We start from the raw sequence: 21,414 nt of genomic DNA on the forward strand, positions 1-21,414 counted from the left end.
ATTTGTCTGTTTTTTCCTTTCAACTTTAGAATGCTGGAAACGTAACTCTATCAGTTTATCCTCCTGATGGAATTATAGACTTAAAATATTTTCCATATTATGGGAAAAAACTGCACGTAAGTATTTTAAAGTTTTAAAGTGGTTGTGACTCTTGGGAAATTGGCGCATCTCTATTAAAATATCCCTTGTCTGATATAGTAGACGGATGGCCTGTGTAACCTGTGCATCATGTACTCTGGTTTTTAAATACAAATGTTAATGGCAAATCGAGAGTCTACAATCTACAATTCAAAACACAAAGCGCAAGCAGAAAATACCATTTTCTCTCTCATTATTTGGGATGTGCTTGTTTAGAGAACATAAAGTAGTAGTAAGGAAATAAAGCTCATTACCCAGAGATAACTGTATCGTAGTCTAATTTCTTGCATGTTTTTCTTTAAGTATATATATATATATATATATATCATGTTATAAAATGAAGATCATACTGTATATATACTTATAAAACTTTTTATTTTGAAACGATTTCAAGCTTAAAGGGGCTGGAATAATAGAAAGAATTCCTATAGACCCTTTACGCAGATTTCCCAAATGTTAATATTTTACCTCATTTATCAGTCTCCACTTATATATAATTTTTTCCTCTGAACCATTTGGGACTAAGTTACAAACATGGTGTCTCTTTATACTAAATGCTTGAGTGTTATTTCCTAAAAATAAGGACATTATCTTATGTAACCATAATACAGTTATCAAAGGAAATTAACATCAGAGCACTATTATCCAGTATTATTATAGACCTTGTTAAGATTGTACCTGTGGTTCTCGTAATGTCCTTTATTGGAAAAGAAGAAGTGTTTTCCTAGGGTCCTAGATATCACCCTAGTCACCTATAAACTGAACATTTCCTCAGTCTGTCTGTCTCATGCCCTTGTACTCTTCAAAAACAAATACAGGCCTATTTTGGCTTGTTTTGTTTGTCTTCCTCAATTTGAGTTTGTCTGATGTCTTTCATGATTAAGTATCAGCTGTATATTTTTGGCAGGTCTGCCTCAGAAAAACGTTATGTCTTTTTTAGAACAGTATGTCAGGATGAACATAGTTTTGAGTAGTCCCGTTAGTGGTGAGGGTAACCCTGAACACTTGGTTATTTATGGTGGTGTCAGCCAGGTTTCTCCACTGTAAAGTTACTGTTGTTTTCCTTTGTATTTGATAAGATCAAAAGTATAAAATTCTGATTCTCCCATAGCCTAAGCATTTGTCGATTGATCTTGCCTGAATCAGTTAACAGTAGGATTGTTCCCAAATTTTTTTCTAATTCCATCTTTCCTTTTTCCATTTACTAGTTGGCATTATAAGAAAGAGCTCTTTTTTCTCCACCCTTTATTATTTATTTATATCAGTATATTTTCTTGGATTCTTATTCAGGGATTATAATCTGTTAAAATCATTTATTTTGGTGCTAAAATTGTTCCACATTTGGCTGATGGGAGACATTCAGGCTGGCTCCCTGTCCTTTTTTTTTTTTTTAAAGATTTTATTGGGGAAAGGGAACAGGACTTTATTGGGGAACAGTGTGTACTTCCGGGACTTTTTTCCAAGGCAAGTTGTTGTCCTTTCAATCTTAGTTGTGGAGGGTGCCGTTCAGCTTCAAGTTATTGTCCTTTCAATCTTAGTTGCAGAGGGCGCAGCTCAGCTCCAGGTCCAGTTGCCGTTTCTAGTTGCAGGGGGCACAGCCCACCATCCCTTGCGGGAATCGAACCGGCAACCTCGTGGTTGAGAGGACGCGCTCCAACCAACTGAGCCATCTGGGAGGCAGCTCAGCTCAAGGTGCCGTGTTCAATCTTAGTTGCAGGGGGCAGAGCCCACCATCCCTTGTGGGACTCGAGGAATTGAACTGGCAATTTTGTGGTTGAGAGCCCACTGGCCCATGTGGGTATCGAACGGGTAGCCTTTGGAGTTAGGAGCATGGAGCTCTAACCGCCTGAGCCACCGGGCCGGCCCCTCCCCTGTCCTTTTGACATGCCCCCATGATTCTTTGAGCACTTCGTTACTTTCTGGCACCACTAGATATTCCAGGTTCACTTTGTACCTTCCCTGTCCTGGCTTTGCAAGCAGCCTCTAGTTCCTTTTTAGTGAAGAATTGTATTTAGAAAGCACAGTGATAGTAAAGCAACTGAGTATATTTGCACCAACTTACACAGCAATCATAAATAGGTATCTAGGAGACCTAAATAACATAATCAGTAAGGGCGATCATATGCATATTTACCAAATATATATAGGTAATACAATACATATTCTTCTTGTGCGCTCCTGGAACAGTTACAAAAATTTATTAAAAATGCATCCTAAAGTACCATAAAGTAGAAATATATTACAAATGATAATTTCTGACCATGATGCAATAAAACTAGATAGATATTATTAAAATAAAAGGGCCCTTGCAAAAGGGAGGGAGTGGAAACCTATTAAACATCTTTTGGGTGAAGGGAAATTCAAACCAAGATTATGGAATATCTAAAAAATAAGAGTAAAACACAACAAATTAAAACCCATGGGATATGTTTAAAGCAGTGCTCGGGAAAAGTGATAGCCATAAACACTTTTATCAGGAAAAATTAAGTGAAAATAAATGAACACCCAGTTTCAAGAAAAAAAGAGAATAGAAAATAATAGATCTGGGGGCACTGGTTAGCTCAGTTGGTTAGAGCGCGGTGCTCTTAACAACAAGGTTGCCAGTTCAATCCCCGCATGGGCCACTGTGAGCTGTGCCCTCCACAACTAGATTGAAACAACTACTTGATTTAGAGCTGATGGGTCCTGGAAAGACACACTTAAATAAAAGTTTTTAAAAAATTATTATTTAAAAAAAAAGAATAGATCTAATTAACAGATAAAAGTCTTGTTGGTTTTAAAATTTTACAGAATAAACCCACTCTTGATAAAAAGTGTAGGTGAAGTTACTATAGAATTTGAACTAATGTATTTTCCTTTATTTGCCAGGCGAAGTATCTGCAGCCATTAGTTGCTCTCCAGCTCGGCTTTGGTTCTAATAGTACCTCAAGAGAAGTAACAGTCGAGTGCAAGATTGAGGACTCACCTAACCTAAGAAACCATGATGATCGTGACAAGTTTTTAGGACGAGTTGTGTTCAAAATCGCAATGCATGCACAGTAGGAGTTAGGAGGTCTCCACAGAGTAAATGTTGTATTGTCTGTCTTCATTTTGTATCAGCTGGACCTGACATTCTAGAATTTTGAGCCTGCCTTAGAGAAAGGTGGGGTGGTACATGACACTGGGGTAACATCCTAAAGTGCTGCCAGATCATAGTGTTCAAAGTCCTCTGAAGTAACTGCCTGTTGCCTCTGCTGCCTTTTGGAACCATTGTACAGTCACCAGATAGGGACCGTGAACACCTGATTCTGAACATGGAGAATGGGGGTCTTGTCCTGTTTTTATGTGGTTTAATTTGCCAAGTGTCTAAAGCTTAATGTGCTGTGCTATGTAAATATTTTATAGATTTAACACTGGTTAACTGTCATATTTTGATGCCAGCAAAGTTTTAGGGATAAAATGGTACCTGACCAACAAAATGACTTTATAGCTGCAAAAAATGTGTTGTGTTGGAGGTTCTGTACGTGAGGAAGAAAAAATAATAAATGTGGATTTGAAAGGTTGTCTTGAGTTTTTTGTAAAGTTATTTTTTACATGCTGAATTAGTCTGTGGCTCTTTATGATTAAGAACACAAACTTTCTGTTGTAAAACGTAAAAAAAGTTATGAGATTGTTTTTAATGCTTTAAATCTCTTACAAAAGCGGGTAGACCATAGATGAAACAGCATTTTTAGTTACCCAGTATGAAGATGCACCTAATTTTTTTATGAAATTAAATTCCTAAGACTTAAATTGTATAATAGTTTGTGAAATATCTTGTTTACTGCTTTTATTTAGCAGTCTGTGTGGACTCTAATAAAAAATATAAATTGTGAAATATAAAACATGGAACTTATTCACGGTTTCCAACCAGTTTAATTTCAGCATTTGCTTGGTGCCATGAAATATTTCCTCCTTCAGTCTTAGGTGTTTAGTGTGATTCTTTGTCGTAATGTGAGGTATTTTCTCCTCTTGAAAAATGTGTGCTCCCTGTATGATCTCTGGTTTTTTAAAGACTTTCTTTTTTCTTTTTTGTTTTGTTATTTTCTCCTTAAAAAGGCAAAGCTGATATTTTTGAGGTTGTCTTTGTGTTGGCGCAAGTCAGGAGGAGTGGGACCCAACCCAGCTGGCTCAGGAATGACTTTCTAGAGAAAACACGAGTGCTCTGGGTGGCCTTGGCTGGCCAGATGGGCCTCCGTGTGCCACACAGCCTCTGTGCTTTCTTTGGTGGTGGGCACTCGGCCCCATCCGAGCTCTGCTTGTTGCTCTGTCACCGAGAGCTTAGTGATAACAGATTTTTTTTTCCTTTTAGAATTCTTTGCAACTGAAGAAAGTGATTCTTGGAGTTGTTAATAAAGCAAACCTTTTCTGGGCTTTGATTTTCCTCTCTACCCTGTCTTTTAATGAAGTGTGTAAAAGAAGGATGGAAAAATGCTGTGGTGCTAGAGCAGTGTCAGCTAGGACATCACTTCCGTCGGCCCAGTACGAACAGGTTCTCTCAGCAGCTGTCAACTTTGGCTTCTGTGAAATCCATATTATGAAGTATTGATTCAATTTCTATTTTTGTGTATTTTGAAGTATAGTATGGCTTGAATTTCTGTTTTAATGCACTTAGATAAAAGCAAACTAGTTCTCAGATTCTAACAAGAATTGAGATACCCAGAGTGGAGGAGTGGGGTTTGGAGAGAAAAATGGGACGTGTACACATACGGCAGTAAATCATCTGTGCGTCCTTGGTTCAGAAGTTTGGGCATGCTTCCGCTGGACTGCCATCTGCCCTTAGTTGATCAGCCCAACTTCCTGGCTGTTTTCATTGAAATTAGGGGAGTTTTAACAACTATTTATCACAGGCCTGCTACGTGCCAAGGAATGATTTGCCAGACTCAGAGGATACAGAGATGAAAAGACATTTTGAACAGGTCTCTTGGAGATCTTAAACTAGGAGGGGACAGGCTCTGAGAGTTTGTGGTGTGTGTTAAGGCAGTTATGTTACCGGGGCTGTGCAGCGGGGATTGGGCTGGATTGTTCTGTAGGTCTCTCCAATCTGAAACACTGAAAAGGTTCCAAAACACAGGCAGCGTTTTGTAGAGGGGAGAGTGGGAAGGAGCTGGGTCTGTATGGGACGATGAAGAGTTTGGCTAGGAATAAAGGGCACCCTCCCTCAGGAGTGTTTCCTTCCTGGTAGCTGGGAATGCAGGGTGCAGTTGCAGTTTTGTTCCCGACTTGAAGCAATTGTCGCTCATTGAGGAAAGTGTGGCAGAAATTAGCAGTCTGCTGTCTGCCTACCTCTAACCTTAGTGCCCAGGTTTGTATGGAAGGAGGGGTCACAAATGTGAATTTGAAACCATCCACATGGAATTTTTTATTTCACTTGGCTTTTGCTTTAGTAGTAGTTGTTGAGTAGGAGTTTAAAGGAAACTGAACAGAGTTTGCTAAATTGATTTGAGAGTTTTGCAGATGCACTGGTTCCCTCTCTGGAGGGGTTGCGTTTTGAGCAGTGTATCCTCGTGTGCTCCTCACAGATCAGCCTGCAGCGTGGGCCAGTGCTTCAGGAAGGGAGAATTTCCACAGGAAAGCCTTCGTTCAGGCTGTTGGTTGCAAAGATAGATCAGGCATGACTGGAAAGCAGTGTGTTTGCTTTTTGAACAAACCAATTTTCTCACATTCCAGGGACTATTGTCCTTCAAATAAGCCCCTTTAGACCAATTATGCTATCATGTTTCATCCTTCCGAATTTTCCAGGAATGGTTTTTGGGTTTGCTTTCAGGAGCCTGAAGTACAGTCTGACCATTGTCAAAAGTGGCAGGATTTGTCCACTGAGGATGGACTTTCTAGAAACAAAATCAAAATTCACTTTGGAGACAGGACTGGTAGGGCTGGTATTTAAGCATGAAAAACAGGAACAAAACTTAGTTCTGGATTTGTTTGAAAACAGGATCACTCTATCCATTCAAGTATTAGTCTGCAATTGGAAGAGTCTGCAGTCCCGCTTGTGGCAAGAGGCCCTGGGAGGCTGGGCTGCTACCTCTGCTGAACCTGGCGTGAACCCTCCACTTCCTGCTGACGCTCGTGCTTCTGCTGTGTCTGTCCTGCAGGTCACAGCCCCAGCAAATGTAGGAGCCGAGAGAGTGAGGGGTGACAGGAAGTGACAGGCATGGGCTTCCATCTTCTTTGTCATTAGCCATGGTCCTTCCTTGTGGTCCTTCCAGGTGGCTGAAGACGGCTGGGGCTGGTGTGGCAAGGGTGGACTTTCCTGCAGAATTCTGTGCACCCTCAGAGAAGAGCTCTCATGGGTGGGAATTACGATGTGAGAGACACTACTGTATGGCCGGGTGAAGGGCAGGCAGTGGCTCATGCATGGAGCGAAGGGCCAGGGAGTCGGAAGCAGATGGGGTGTCGCAGCTACAGAAGCCAACAGACATGTGCTGTAAAACTAGTTCCCAGGAAAAACTCGGTGAGAGCACTTAGGGGTACCCTTCTGAGAGGGTGGGTCCCGATTTGGACCTATTGCCTCTGGCGTCGTGCCTGTGGTTATGTAATCAGGTGGCAAGAGGGACTTTGAAGATAAGTTTACCAATCAGTTGGCCTTAAAATAGAGATTATCCTGGATTATCCAGAGGGCGTGATGTAATCCTGGGAGCCTGAAGCAGAACTCAGATCTGAAGCATGACGACTGGAGATACACTCTTGCTCTCTTGAAGATGAAGGGGGTTATTGCCCCCGAGGCTCCAGAGGAGAGCCCAGTGGAGCCCCACTGACCCCCGACTGCTGACCACAGAATCAGGAGATAAATGAGTGTCATCTGAAGCCACGAAATTTGTGGTCATTTGTTGTGGCAGCAAACAGAAAGCCAATACGGCCATTTTCTCAAGATGATGCCCTCCAACCCAGTACTTCTCAGAAGTAGTGTGTCTGTGATTCCCCAAGGGAGACTGTTTAAAATGCACGTGCTGATTCAGCGACGTGGGGTGAGGCCTGAGATCTGCAATCCTCACCAGCTCCCAGGTGCTGCTGCCCTGAGGACCACGTACGAGCACAAGGTTCTTCGTGTTCCATCAGGGTCAAGTGCAGGGTCTGGAATTCAGAGCCAGGGCAAAGCAGGGAGGAAATAGGGTCTGAGAAGAGAAAGGCCTAGGCCAGACACTTGTTCAGCTGTGAAATAACATTCACAGAGGTTGAAGAGGCAATGAGCCCTGGGTTGTGAGCCCCTGGCCTGCAGCTAGACGAGGCCACCCTGCACAGCAGGCAGGGCCTGGGCACGGAGGGGCTGTTTTCCCGGGTTTTGTTCTCTCCTGTGGCCCTGTGGGAGGACACGGGCCTGGAGCCCTGGGTCCAGCCTCCTGAGGATGGCATGGTACAGGCCTGGCCATTAACAAGGTCCTTACCACCACACCCTTTGTCCCAACTGAATGAAAGGTAAGCTTCTGAAGGCCACCAGCTTGACAATGAAAGGGACTCACTTCATCAGTGAAGAAAACTATGCAAAATTGTTACCAGCCCTTAGAAGGAATGGACTCATTTGTTTTAAAAAAATAAAAAGTTTATTAAGTAACCAGTGTGTGCCAGACACTGTACTAGGACCTTGGGATACACTGGGGATCAAAACAAGATCCCTGCCCTCCGGGCGGCTACAACCTAGCAACTGCAACTACAGCCAGGCAGAAACTACGTCAGGGAGGCTCTTTCATGGTGATGGGCTCTGGAAGCTAAGGGCTGAGGCCAGAGCAGGCCTGTGTGCTCGTCTGCACGCTGTCCCCAGGTAGGCTGGGCTGGCTCGCAGCCAACAGTCAGCCGGTCTGTGGAGCCTCTTTCCGAGGAGACAAGTTGGAACTGATCATAAATTCCTTTAAGTCCGGAGCCACCCAGAGGGATGGCAGTCGCCCTGCCTACACACAGGACCTCAAGGACACGTGCTGTTTACAAATACTCTAAGACCAGAAAGGATTGTAGAAGATTCCATCTGATCCATAACAAATCTCTCCCATGGACAAGAAGGTTAGCCTGTGTAGCAAGTAGAATTTTAAAATCCATGTAAGTTGGCAGAAAATACTGTGTTTATAGGTGTGTTCCAAGTATAAGAAACAAAGATATTAGGGTTTAAAAGTAGTGCAAGGGGGCCGGCCCGGTGGCTCAGGCGGTTAGAGCTCCATGCTCCTAAGTCTGAAGGCTGCCGGTTCGATTCCCATATGGGCCAGTGGGCTCTCAACCACCAGGTTGCCGGTTCAACTCCTTGAGTCCCGCAAGGGATGGTGGGCTTCGCCCCCTGCAACTAAGATTGAACACGGCACCTTGAGCTGAGCTGCCGCTGAGCTCCCGGATGGCTCAGTTGGTTGGAGCGTGTCCTCTCAACCACAAGGTTGCCAGTTCGACTCCCACAAGGGACGGTGGGCTATGCCCCCTGCAACTAGAAAACGGCAACTGGACCTGGAGCTGAGCTGCGCCCTCCACAACTAAGACTGAAACGACAACAACCTGAAGCTGAACGGCACCCTCCACAACTAAGATTGAAAAAGACGACTTGGAAGAAAGGCCTGGAAGTACACACTGTTCCCCAATAAAATAAGTCCCCAATAAAGTCCTGTTCCCCTTCCCCAATAAAATCTTTAAAAAAAAAAATAAAAAAGTAGTGCAAGGGCACCTTGAAACCCTAACACAGTGCTTTGACCCTCACCCAGACACCGCAGAGAAGTGGCTAACGTAAAGCGGGTCTGTCCCGCAGTGCGTCTGAGGGAGTTTGCTAATGAGGCGTCTGGAGTGAGGTGGTTCCGTAACAGACCCCAGGTATCAACCAAATTCAGGGAGCCCCAGATCTCTGGCCGCTTTACTAGAGGAACCCCGACTAGCAGCTTCCTCCTGTGTTGAGAAACTGCAGATGCAACCCGGCAGCCATGGCCCATGTTCCCTTGACAGTCTGGATGGGCTTGGGGATGTCTTCTATGATGATGCTCCTGATGAGGGGTGGCCCGGGCCACGCAGAAGATGGGCAGAGACTGTTCTCTGAACCGTCAGAGTACACACACACCAAGTCCAGTCCTCAGAGGATGGCCTGTCGCCCTTCTAACCTGTCTCCCTGTGCTCTGTTGCCATATTTTGTGTGACTCCTAAATGAGCGGTGCTCCCCCAGGTAGTGCTGGTGTTCACTCACGCGGCCAGGCTCCTGCTGTGCCTCTTCGCTGCCACTGTCCTGCCCAGGGACAAGTGGCTTGAAGTTGGCCTGCTCTAGTCGGAGATCTGTCCTTTGCTGGCCAGCGCTTCCGTCTTCAGTTCAGACTTGATCTTTCATGCTGGTTTGTGACACTGAAGTATCACGTCTGCAAAGTGTATTTTCTCTCTGTTGTGACTGTCAGCCCCTTGAGTGCAGGAACCTGCACTCTGGTGGCCTTTAGTCTCCTCCCCTCAGACTGAGCCCAGGATAACACCCCACATCCCGCAGTCCAAGGCGCTCGAGGCACCTGTCATCAGTGGTACCGACTAATGGCCATATTAAATTTGCTCTAGTTCCTTGGGGGTTTTCCTCAGAATTTAGCACTCCCACCTAGGGCAAAGCACTTTCACATTCATAGCTTATCCTGAAAGGCCTGCGGGGCAAGGAGGGCAGAGTTGAGGCTGCCATTCTGTAAGGATGGAAACTGAAGTGCGGCAAGAGCCCAGGACCCTCTGGCCTTTTAGTGGAGCCCACACTGGGGGTTGAGGCCTTTGCTCCAGACCTGCCGTCCCATGGATTCCAGCATTTCAACTTGGTATTGAAGTGTGAGTCTTTCTATAAGCACTCACCCTACCCCATGTTTCACTTCACTGTCCTCGGCCTTTAACTTCACAATAGCACTCTAAAACAACGCTGCTGCCAAAACACAAATGCTTTTGCTTTAAAGAGTTTTCTCCAGCGAGACGGCTATGGGTACATGGGGCTGCCCGCGGCTTCTGCCTGCCCTGACCCATTCCTGCTGGGCCTACTCTCAGCACGGTCCCGGGGGGGCTGCCCCACTGACTGGATGCAGATGACCTCATTGGCATATGTTCTTCCCAGCCACACTGGTAGGTGGAGGGGTAGCATGTGACTCAGGCTGGTCCCCCAAGAGAGGAGACCCCAGGACTGGTTAGAACATTGGTCAGAAGCGCTTACCGAGGCCTGGAGGACAGTGAGGAATCCTGCAGGCCACCATGTGGAGAGAGGCTGCCTGAGAAACAAACCCCCAAGGTCAAGAGGTGGGTGAGGAGGCAAACACAGGAGACTTGTCGGCATAGCTATGCCACCTTCAGATGCCATCTGCTGGAACCCCACTTCCGTAAGATTGCCCCCCTTGGAAAAGATGGGGGTGGGAGATAGAAGGGCTTTGTCCTGGGCCTTAGTTTTTCTGTCCTGTGCAACTGTTCAAACTGCACAGATCTTAGAACTGGGCTTGTTCTCCTCTAAAGCCAGATAACTGATCACCTCCCACCCCTACCACTAACTCTGTGCCAAATGACAATCCATTTAAACCTGGATTTGTTGGTATACAACTTGCTATACACTTGCCGGATTCGAAGACTGCGCCGGAGAGGCTTCGATCGACTCTAGTCTAAGAACCGAATCTGGAGCTAGCCTGCTTGGTTTTAAATCCTTTCTCTGCCCCTTGCTCAAGCTGTGTGACCTTGGACAACAACTTAACCACTCTGTTTCTCAGAGTTTTTGTTTTGTTAAATAGGGCTAAGTGCTTAGACTAGTGCCTGGCAATTAGTGCTATATGTCGTAGCAGTTCATTATTGTTAAAGATTAGTATTTGGGGACAGTTTTTCTCTCTTCCCTCCTGTGTTTCATGCTCCAGCCCCAGGAGTCCTCATTTGCCCAGGCATATTTCCTGCACTCTGACCACAGCAGTATCTGTGTCTGGAGCCAGAGCCAGCTTCTCAGCGTGGGAGACTTGCCCAGGGTTTGTGGCAGTTCCCTGGAGCAGTGTAGAAGCGTCTTGCTCAATCAAAAATTAGTCGCTAATTCAACTTACAAACCAATGGCTGAAAGAGTTTTGCTCCAAGAGACATACAGCCCTGGCCTGTGACTATACTGTGTTTCCCCGAAAATAAGACTTAGCCGGACAATCAGCTCTAATGTGTCTTTTGGAGCAAAAATTAATATAAAAGACCCAGTCTTATTTTACTATAAGACTGGATCTATAATACAATATATTATAATATATTATATATGTAATATATATAATCTAATATATGTATATTATATACATATATTATATATATTATATATATTATATATTATATATATGTGTCTTATATTAATTTCTGCTATATATTATATATTATATATATATGTCTTATATTAATTTTTGCTCTAAAAAACGCATTAGAACTGATTGTTCAGCTAGGTCTTATTTTCGGGAAAACACGTACCTATGGATCCAAAAAGTAGAAGGAAAACAGACTGTGTGCCTGGCCCAGAAGCCCTTTTGAAATGGGCTTCTGAGTGACTGTTCCTGGTCTCGATTCACCTTTTAAACCAGGGATCTCAAACATGACTTTGAACTTAAGGATGGGGGCGGGGGGTGAATGTTTCACAAGCGCCTCAGAACTCAAGCTGGAGCAGTGGCCCGATGCCTCCTGTTGGTCTCTCTGGCATTTAAGGCATTTCCCTCCCTGGATACAAAGATTGGGTGGGGACAGCCCTGGCCCGAACTCCAGAGTTGAGATCCTCTGTGCAAGTGATTTGGTCTCCTCATGACCTTGGCATATAGTCACTTGCCTTCTCTACTGCTTGAGCTTCTCCTGAGGAGCCATTATAGATAAACTCACATGGTAAACAGCTGCAAGTATTACGGACTTCTTGCTGTAGTTGTTAGTCATCTGTTTTTGACTATATAAGAAGCTCTTTTCCCTCCCATGTTCACTGGCTTCTCTGGGCAAGTGTTCTCTTGTTAACAGCTGCCCACACTTGAGAACGCAAAAACCCAGCAGCTGCCAGTTAGAACGAGCATGTTCATGGCCGCACCGAGCAGACAGAACTACCTGGTACTGACTGGGGGTGGAGGGGGGGAATGAAACAAGCATTCCCATATTTGAAACACAGACCATATTGTCTTGGGACTTATCAATGGTATGTGCCCTCCAATTACCACAGTCTCTTCCTGGCTTATCGAAAATAAACCACTAACCTTCCTGGGTGGGGAGAGAAAGGGTACAGTCTGCAGGGGCCTGGGCTGGTTGGAAAACCAGTCTGTTGGTTGTTGGACAAGGGCCCAGAGGTGGAGTGACTGACTGAAGTCTGGTGCCCTCTCCCTCTTCCTAAGAGTCAGGTTTTTTCTGCTTGGATCAGTTTATTTTCTGCTACCACCCATTTAACTTCTAAAGCCAGGCAAATGCCACACCTTTGTAACTTTTCACTCTTTTCATCTCGTCCTCCGGACTCAGTCCAGCAGAAACAAGAACATGAGGTAGTAAAAGCCAGTTTTTCAGACTTACCCAGGCTTTGGTCAGATCACCCAGGTGAGAGCAATGTGGTTATTCAAAACTAACCAAAAGGTCAGCATACTTTGAAAGAGTGTAGAATTCACTTATTCATTTATTTATCCACTCAATAAAGACTGAACCTAAACAACAACAAAAAGAATGTGAGCAAGGAAAAAAAGGAAAAAAAAGACTGAACCTAGCATTATGTATCAGCTACTGTCCTAGGCCTTGATTTTACAAAGATGAGACTCCTGCATAACAAACGTTATTTATTTACTTATTCATTTATTTTTTAATTGGGGAACGGTGTGTTTCTCCAGGGTCCATCAGCTCCAAGTCGTTGTCCTTCAATCTAATTGTGGCGGGTGCAGCCCAGCTCCAAGTTCAGTTGCCATTTTGTTTTGTTTTTTAAAGATTTTTTTATTGGAGAAGGGGAACAGAACTTTATTGGGGAACAGTAGTGTGTTTTTCCCAGGACTCATCAGCTCCATCCAAGTCAAGTTGTTGTCCTTTCAATCTTAGTTGTGGAGGCTGCAGCTCAGCTCCAGGTCCAGTCGCCGTTGTTAGTTGCAGGGGGTGCAGCTCACTGTCATGCAGGGAGTCATTCGGGGTCTCAGCTCCCGCTCCCCACATAAGAACGCAGGACATGGTGAGGCCAAAAAGGAACATCCACGGAGCCATAGATAGGGGAGTCACACCACTATATTCTCGCTGGCAGCTGGGTTGGAGACACAGGAAGCAGGAGCCACACTGTCCGCAACCCGCCGTCCTGACTGCAATCCGCTCTTGCTAGCTCAGCCACCATCTTGCTAGCCCCCATTTTTTGCTAGCGTAGCCACAGCAGTTATATTAGTCCAATGGCTCACTGGTTACAGCTGACGGCCAACTAGCCACAGCTGATGGCCATCCAATCACAGTTGATCGCTATTTACTACCGGAGCCAGCACCTTTCCACGTGAGGCCGAGAGCCTGGAAACTACACTCCTGGCTCTGTCCGCACACTCACCATCACGTGTGGGAGTCAAACCAGCAACCTTGTGGTTGAGAGCCCACGCTCCAACCAACTGAGCCATCTGGCCACCAGGGAACTCAGCAGCAGCTCACTGACTTCATTCTAGTTATGAAGGGCGCAGCTATCTGGCCCATATGGGAATCGAACCGGCAGCTCTGTTGCCCAGAGCTCATGCTCTAACCAACTGAGCCATCCAGCTGCCCCTCCTGCAGCTCAGCGGCAGCTGGTTGTCTTCAATCTAGTTGTGGAGGGAGCAGCTCACTGGCCCATGTGGGAATCAAACTGCCAACCCTGTAGTTCAGAGCTTGTGCTCTAACCAACTGAGCCATCCAGCCGCCCCCACAAACAAGTTTTTGATTGTGGGTTATTTTCAGAGAATTTCTAATTTCCAATAAAGATTTTCCCTCACACTGACAATAAAGCTTGAGAATCCTGAGTGGGGTGGGTGCCGGCTTATGATGCCTGAGCCTACGAGCTGCGGTTACCATTCCTCCCTCCTCTTCCCAGCAAGCGTTCCAGCCACAGAGGCCCTTCAAACATCCCCAACCACCCACAATGTCTGGGTGCCCACGTGCGCACACTCACATGCAGTGTCTCCTAGGAGGGAGGAAGACAGGGAAAGGCGTGCACAGTACACTCACTCCCTCCTTTCCCCCACTGAGGGTGATGTCTCTCTTCACTTAAACATTTGTCAAGAAGCTTAACAGGCTGTTAACTACAGAGTGTGTTCTAATACTGCTTATTGAGCATGGCAAAATCCTACAGAAAAATTGGGATTTGGTATAGGATTATGCATAGGAATTATTTTATGGGATTTGGAGTATGTGTGTACAACTATAATTTCTCAAATGGCAGCTCGTCCAAGGTCATGAAATGAGAAATTAATGTATAAGCAGGACTGTAACTGAATCAGGGACTCCTAGTGCAGCAATTGGTATTTGTTGAGTCTTCCAAACGAAACCTAAATAAAACACACCACCACCACCATAAAGGAGGTAATGCTCCTTTTTGCCGGCTGCTGCAGCTGATGCTGGAGTTTTGTCCCCTTTGCCAGCACCTGGAGGAAGACGGCTGCTCTCACTGATGGCCCATCACCCTCCAGCACCTATGTGGCTCGCAAGGCTGATGCCACGTGGGTGTTGCAATCTCATTTCCGGGCTTCCTCTGCCCCTGGTATTCCTGTCCAGCTTTTTCTCCCATCTGCTCTGTGTCTGTCCTTTGTCAGGATAACTGGGCGAGGTCCCAGCCTGCCTCAGCAGGCACCTGCCTCCAGGACCAAACCCCAACCCTGCAATTTGCTCATGCTTTTGCCCTCCAGGCTCTGAGAAACTTTCCCGAAGGGACTCGGGTGGGGAGGAGATAGGGAGGAACTGTTTCCTCAGCAAGCGGATTTCTTTGGCCAGGCCTGTCTTTTCATCTGCATAATCAATGTATAGACAAGCTTCCCGGTGCAGGCCCAACAGGGCGATAACAGCTGTCCTTGCAATAGTGATTCTTCACCTACTCATTGGAGAAATGTTTTATGAGAAACTGCCTCTGGAGCCGGTGTTGTCCAGGAAAGGGCTGTCTCTGCACAGACTCCTCCTCTGGCGGTCTGTCTCCAGGAATCCAAGTGGGGACCAAAGCCCTGGGACGTTGAAGCTGCCTGTCACATCCGCCCTGCTGCCAGGGTCTGAGTCAACGCTGTAGTGAAGCAGCAGGTCCCCTCATGCTCGGCCCTGGCTTGCCTGTCTGAGGGGGGGAGGAGAGTGGGAGGGAGACTAACTAACCTCCCAGTATGCACTGCGATTCGATGGTCTGTCTTTTTATGTGCCTTTATCCAACTTCTAAGAGGGTCCGCTGGGCTAAAGTTGGTTTTTGTTCTCAAAAAAAAGTTTCCAAAAGTATTTACTGAAAAAAAAATCTGTCATTTTTGTTCCTATCTTTGACTGTTAATTGAATTTTGATAAAACCTGATGAAAGTGTCCATTTTCAGATGATCTTCAGATGGGCTGGAGCCCTTCATACCGAATAGCCCACGGCTACTCTCCTGGCAAAGAGGCCTTGTCTCTACCGACAATATGTAGATGCTTTAAAAATACATCCTGTAAAAGCACTTTTCATTGTATTCAGGTTCGATGTCCAGTATAAACCCATGTTCACTGGAGATTTAAGAATAAGCCTATTTATTTATTAGCTGGACACGAAAATAATTCCTGTGGAGATGGTACACTTCATGACTGTCATTGTGGGGACAGAGCCAGGAGTTTCCAGGCTCTCGCCCTCACGTGGAAAGGTGCTGGCTCAGGTAGTAAATGGCGATCAACTGTGATTGGATGGCCATCAGCTGTGGCTAGTTGGCCGTCAGCTGTAACCAGTGAACCACTGGCCACTAATATAACTGCCGTGGCTACACTAGCAGCAAATGGGGGCTGAACTAGCAAGCGCCGATTGCAGTTAGCAAGTGAGGTGGGCAGGCAGAGAAGCAGACGGTGGACTGAGGATCATGTGGATCCTGCTTCCTGTGTCTCCAACCCAGCCACCAGCGAGAATATAGTGGTGTGACTCCCCTATCCATGGCTCCGTTGTTGTTCCTGTTTGGCCTCACCATGTCCTGCGTTCTTCTGTGGGGAGCGGGAGCTAAGTCCCTACGTGACAGTCATTTTCAGACTTTCGTGCACATTCTTCTCATGAATTCTAGTTGAGTTCTGACTTTTGGGGGCCATGGCCAAGTGCTAGGGCATGAAGAAAAAAACAACACACAAGTCTCCTGAGCTTTGTAGTGTAGGTGCCAAAGTTCTTCAGAGCCCTTGAGCAAGGTAGGAAGAAGTTAAGCAAGAAGGAAGTGTTTGGGTGACGACAGTCACTGTGCCCCAGTGGTAAAACACGTGACAAAGTGATTTGCATGAAAGTAAGAAAGTGGTTATGACAAATTCTGCTTTGCATTAGATGGGATTGGTTTCGTCCATCCTGATCCACGCCGGCCCTTCCCACAGCACACTTTATACTCTGAGTTTTCCTAAAAGCAAGTTTCAGCAAGAAGCTGGAAAGGTGGAGCTGGCAGCGATCAGGCTGCTCCTGGCATTTGGCAGGGTCCCCAGTGAGAACAGCGGGGGATGCCTTCCCCACAGGCAAAAATGCTGGGAAGGTTGGAGGTGTCTTCGGCTGTAAGCAGCAGTTAAGAGGAGCCAGTGCTCCAATGAAGACACAAAAATGGAACAAGTATGGAATCTACAAAAGTTCATCGGTCAGAAGGAATGGGGAAAGAATAGCTTCTGGGAGTAGGGACTGAACGTTAGCTTGTCAATTGGGTTCTGCCTCCCGGACAAGACTCTCTTGGTTGAGGCTGTCCTCTCTCTGATGCTTTGTCACCTCAGCTGAGCCCCACTCACAAATCTTGGTATTGAAGTAAACAACACCTTGGGCTCTGCAGACATCTTCCCTGGCCAGCAGTGTGTCCAGTGGCTGTATTGATGGCGACCGACGACACTCCACTGTCCTTCACATCTCCCACATGGTCCAAGAGCAAAAGCACTTTCTTATGACCAAACGATCTGGTTATTCCTCTGGGTCCTTGGATATATTAACCAAATGGCACTAAGAAATGGCTCTATAGAAGAGAAGGAGCAGAGAGGACGTGATACCAGCTGGGGCTCCTCACTCTAGGAAATGCCTGGGAAAAGCGAGTGGGCACTGGCTCCCCACTTCCACACCGGGCGTTCCACACCACCACCACCACCACCACCACCACCACCATCACCATCACCATCACCACGCCTTCCTTACTGGACATCAGCATTCAAGTGAGTGCTTCCTTAACCATTTTCTAGTGTCTCTTCAAGACCTGACCCCATTCTACGACCCCCAAATTGCTCCACACCCTTCTGTAACTTCTGACTGCCCACATACCCACTACTACCCTGCTCAGCTTGTTGGAACATAGGAAACAGCACCATCAGGGTTCCTGCCTCTCCCCGGGGCAGGCAGAGATTGCTTGAACAGGTGTTGAGGGACACTGTGGTCCCTGAGGCCACGTGAAATTCTGCTTGAGGACAGAAAGCAGGCATTCTGCACTCATCACCGTGGTTCTTCTCTTTGATGCGCATTTGGTGTAAAGGGAGGATAAGCATCTTCCTTAAAAATTGTATTCAGGTCAATCATTTCTGGGATTGTAAGAACATTACTCTTTATATTATCTTAGGTCTCTAACTTAGAAAACCTTTTTACCTCCAATTTTTAAATTTATTGGAGTCAATTAACATTACATACATTTCAGGTGTACAACATAATACATCTGTATACTCTATTGTGTGCTCACCACCCAAAGTCTAGTCTCCTTCCATCACCTTGTATTTGACCCACTTTACCCTCTTCGTCCCCCCTCCACCCTTTTTCCCCTCTGGTAACCACCATTCCGCGATCTTTATCTACGAAGTTTTTTTTTGTTTTGTTTGTTCACTTGTTGCTGTTTTATATCCCACGTATAAGTGAAATCATACGGTTCTTGATCTTTTCCATCTGACTTATTTCACTTAACATAGTACTCTCAAGATCCATCCATGTTCTTGCAAATGGCAGTACCTTGTTTACGGCTGAGTAGTATGCCACTGCATGTATGCACATCATCTTTACCCCATTATCTGTCATAGGATGCAAGTTGTTTACATGTCTTGGCTATTGTGAATAATGCTGCAATAAACATAGGAGTGCATGTGTTTTTATGAATAAGTGTTGAAAGCTTTTTAAATATCTGACTAATTTCCATCACAGGTGGGACAGGTGGTGTCCGTGTATTGGAGTGTGCTCCTCGGAACACCACCCGTAAAATAGTGAGGGAAGCAGGATGAGGCAAAGGGAAAAGTTGAATCGATGCAGTTGCCAGAGGAACTGGCCAATTCCATGAGGAACTCTGAGGTTGGGGTGGCCCTTCAGATACCCCAAATTGCAGCAAGAAGGCTGGGCTCTGTACCCCCTCACTGGCTGCATGTAGATGTAAGCTCAGGTGAGGCAGCTTCCTTGAGGGCAATTCCTAGGAGAGGGACTCAGCTGTGGGAGGAGCATCTCAGTCCTGAAGGACGGGAGGGACAGGCACCACAATACCCACTGACTCCCTCGTCACCAGCTAATAATGAGACCTACATTATTTTAAATTATTTATTTTTTCTATAGTACATCTCATTCAAATCATACAATAGTCTGATACATTTTTTTCTCAAGCACAACTGATACTCATTTCAGATGCTTTTTCTTTTTCCTTCTTTTAATCTTATAAGATGGATATTCACACTTTAATGGACAAAAACATCACTCCGAGTTTATTAAAAATACAGCTTCCCTGACCCCAGTCCCAGAGCTGAATATCTGGGGTAGGACCTAGGGAGGCAGAATTTTAACCAATCCCCACCATTCTGCTGCAGGTGGTCCGTGAACCATCCTTACAGGAACACTGCTTGGGACTTGTCTGTTATCTACTGGAAGCAATTTCAGAAAATCTAGGAATAATTAAGTATACAGAAATAGCTCTTCTATAAAATTTCCATATAAAAATAATGGCATTTATTTACAAAGTTTGAGATACTACAAAATAATACATCACGTTAGGTTAGGTACTTCAATCTAATAAAGTCTACATTAGGCAAGTCAGATGTGGTATTTGCATTTCCCCCTTAATTGTCTTGTTTACGCTGCTTAAAGCATGTGGCACCATGATGTTTCCTTCATGCAGAAAAAAGCAGAACTATATTTTCTGGAAATAAAACCTTATAGCACATGGTCAAAGTATCTCCAAATGAAAAGGTGAACAAACAAGGTGATTTGGGCTCACAGCTTTTTTTTTTTTTTTTTTTTTCCGTTTAAAAGTCAAGTGTGGTGGTGGTAAACAAAATACCTCCAGGAACTCACAGTATTGCACTGTGGTCCTCAGAGGCAGGCCCCCTGAACAGCCCGTGCAGTTGGCTAGCTGGTAGTTCCATTTTCCAGGACACTGGAAGGTTGACCCTGTCATCGTACTAATGGGAAAAACAACTGCGACTGCTCAGGAGTCTCTTAGCAGAAAAGTAACTGGGTCCTCAAAGACTTTTTAGTATAAAAAAAAAATCTTTTGACTCCCGTCGTGAACAAGCAAAACCAGACCACTTCTTAGTAGATGGTGCCTGGCATGTGAAGATGATGCACTGGTGACAAAATGGTGAGCTTGAAGTGATGGGTTTTAAAACCAATATGATCTGGGGACGTTTCCTTGATGAGACAGACATGGACAGAAGGGTCAGTTGGTAACATAACCTCTCAAGCCCCTACCAATGACCAGTGTAATGCCAGTTGTTGTCCATGGAGGGGTTTCTTTCCAGATGTGACTGTCTAAACCTGGGGTCTTCTGAGTTGACAGAGGCCCAAAGCTGACACCACAGCCTCACGCTGGGACTCATACTTCTGCTCCTTGGCTCTTTAGCACTTGGTGCTAAACCCAGACTGCTAAGCCCAAAGCTGTCTGGAGGGGTTGTGGTGGGGGGGGGGTTTTTCAGGAAGCAACGTGGTCCTCCCGGGAGGAAGAAACTCTGGGTTGTGGGACAGACTGTTAGGTAGTCAAGCACTTGGCCTGTTTCATGTCTTAATGAGCGGGGTGGAGAAGGGGTGCGTCCTGATGTTTCAGCTACATTGGTTATACGCAGGGAGGACCAAAGTCTGACCTACTGAATAGCAAGGGGTCAAGACAGCACTGAAGTCTGTAGGCCTTTCTGCGAAGCAAAGGCCATAGAAGAATGAGACAAGCAATAACCTCACCTGAGAACAGCTGCACAGAACACATGTAATAAGCTAGTTTTCTCTCTCGACACCACGGTGAACGGATGGACGTCTGCCACCACGTGTTCCTGCACTTGTCAGGGACTCCCAGGGCGTAACTGGAGGGTCCGAATTGTGTGCCCCACTTCTTCTTCCTTAGCCTAGTGTGAGTGCAGAGGTATGTGGTCAAACTGGACCCCAGAGGTTATCTAAGCATAACTTTTCAGCAATATCTTGGTTATGTAAAGGGACTAATTCCTGAGGAATGTTGCAATTTATGTGGATATTTAGCTTGATTTTTTTTAAAAAGGTAAAATCTTAAGAAAACATCAGACTTTTTCCTTTGGAAGAATAGAGTTTGGCTTGAGTGGAAGTTAAACAAACTAACTGAACACTGTATATTGACTGTGAATCGGGGCAGGGAGGCACATTTCTGAGGAGCCTGCAAACTGCACGGTGCTGGCCCCTGGCACACAGTGCGTCTTCGATACATACATATGATCACCACTGTTTGGGAACCATTGCTTTGGGTGCATGAAAATGGGGAACTCATTAGGAAAATGGTCCATCTGTAGTCTTTTGCTCCATTAAAGACAGTCCATATGCAGAATAAAAGATGACCTTCTGTGTGTCCAATACAAAAAGATGTTTATGTATCCAATAGCTTGCAAAACTAAAAGAAAACACCTAGAAAAGTGATTATTTGTCTATTGTGTAGGTTCAATTGGAAGGTAATGAAGCTAATAAAGAGAACTACACGGGTTAGAATGCTCTCTTGGTTTATGGATACTGCTGGTAGCTAAGTTTGGTTTTCTTTTAAATCCTAAAAACTCCTTAAGACTCCAAAATGTATGCTTAAAACTGGAACAGTGTGGCCTTTGGAACTGAGTAGATTGAAAGCGTCATGGTAAGAAGGTATGAGATGTCTTTCAATCGTCGGAGTCGGCACCCGTTTATCACTTTCTCAGGGGGCGTTTCCTGGCGACCCCCAGCCAAAAGAGCCTTTTGTCCACTGTCCCATCACCCTGTTTTCTCTGTAGCACCAACCAACC

The 21,414-nt window shown here is 45.5% G+C and overlaps 2 protein-coding genes across 2 annotated transcripts in view; one reads left to right on the forward strand and one right to left on the reverse strand.

Moving 5' to 3' along the window:
- The window catches only part of ATP1B3 (ATPase Na+/K+ transporting subunit beta 3), a 39,799-nt gene extending 36,119 nt beyond the window's left edge, over positions 1–3,680 (forward strand). Inside the window, exons 6-7 of the mRNA XM_019747205.2 lie at positions 30–116; positions 3,007–3,680. Of these exons, the coding sequence (XP_019602764.2) occupies positions 30–116; positions 3,007–3,180 (261 nt within the window). The 3' untranslated portion in view covers positions 3,181–3,680. The remainder of the gene's footprint in view (positions 1–29; positions 117–3,006) is intronic.
- TFDP2 (transcription factor Dp-2) overlaps positions 1–21,414 on the reverse strand; it is a 186,638-nt gene that overhangs the window by 9,060 nt on the left and 156,164 nt on the right. The window lies entirely within an intron of this gene.

Source organism: Rhinolophus sinicus, linkage group LG10 (assembly GCF_036562045.2).
Source record: "Rhinolophus sinicus isolate RSC01 linkage group LG10, ASM3656204v1, whole genome shotgun sequence".
In the NCBI taxonomy this organism is placed as follows: domain Eukaryota; kingdom Metazoa; phylum Chordata; class Mammalia; order Chiroptera; family Rhinolophidae; genus Rhinolophus; species Rhinolophus sinicus.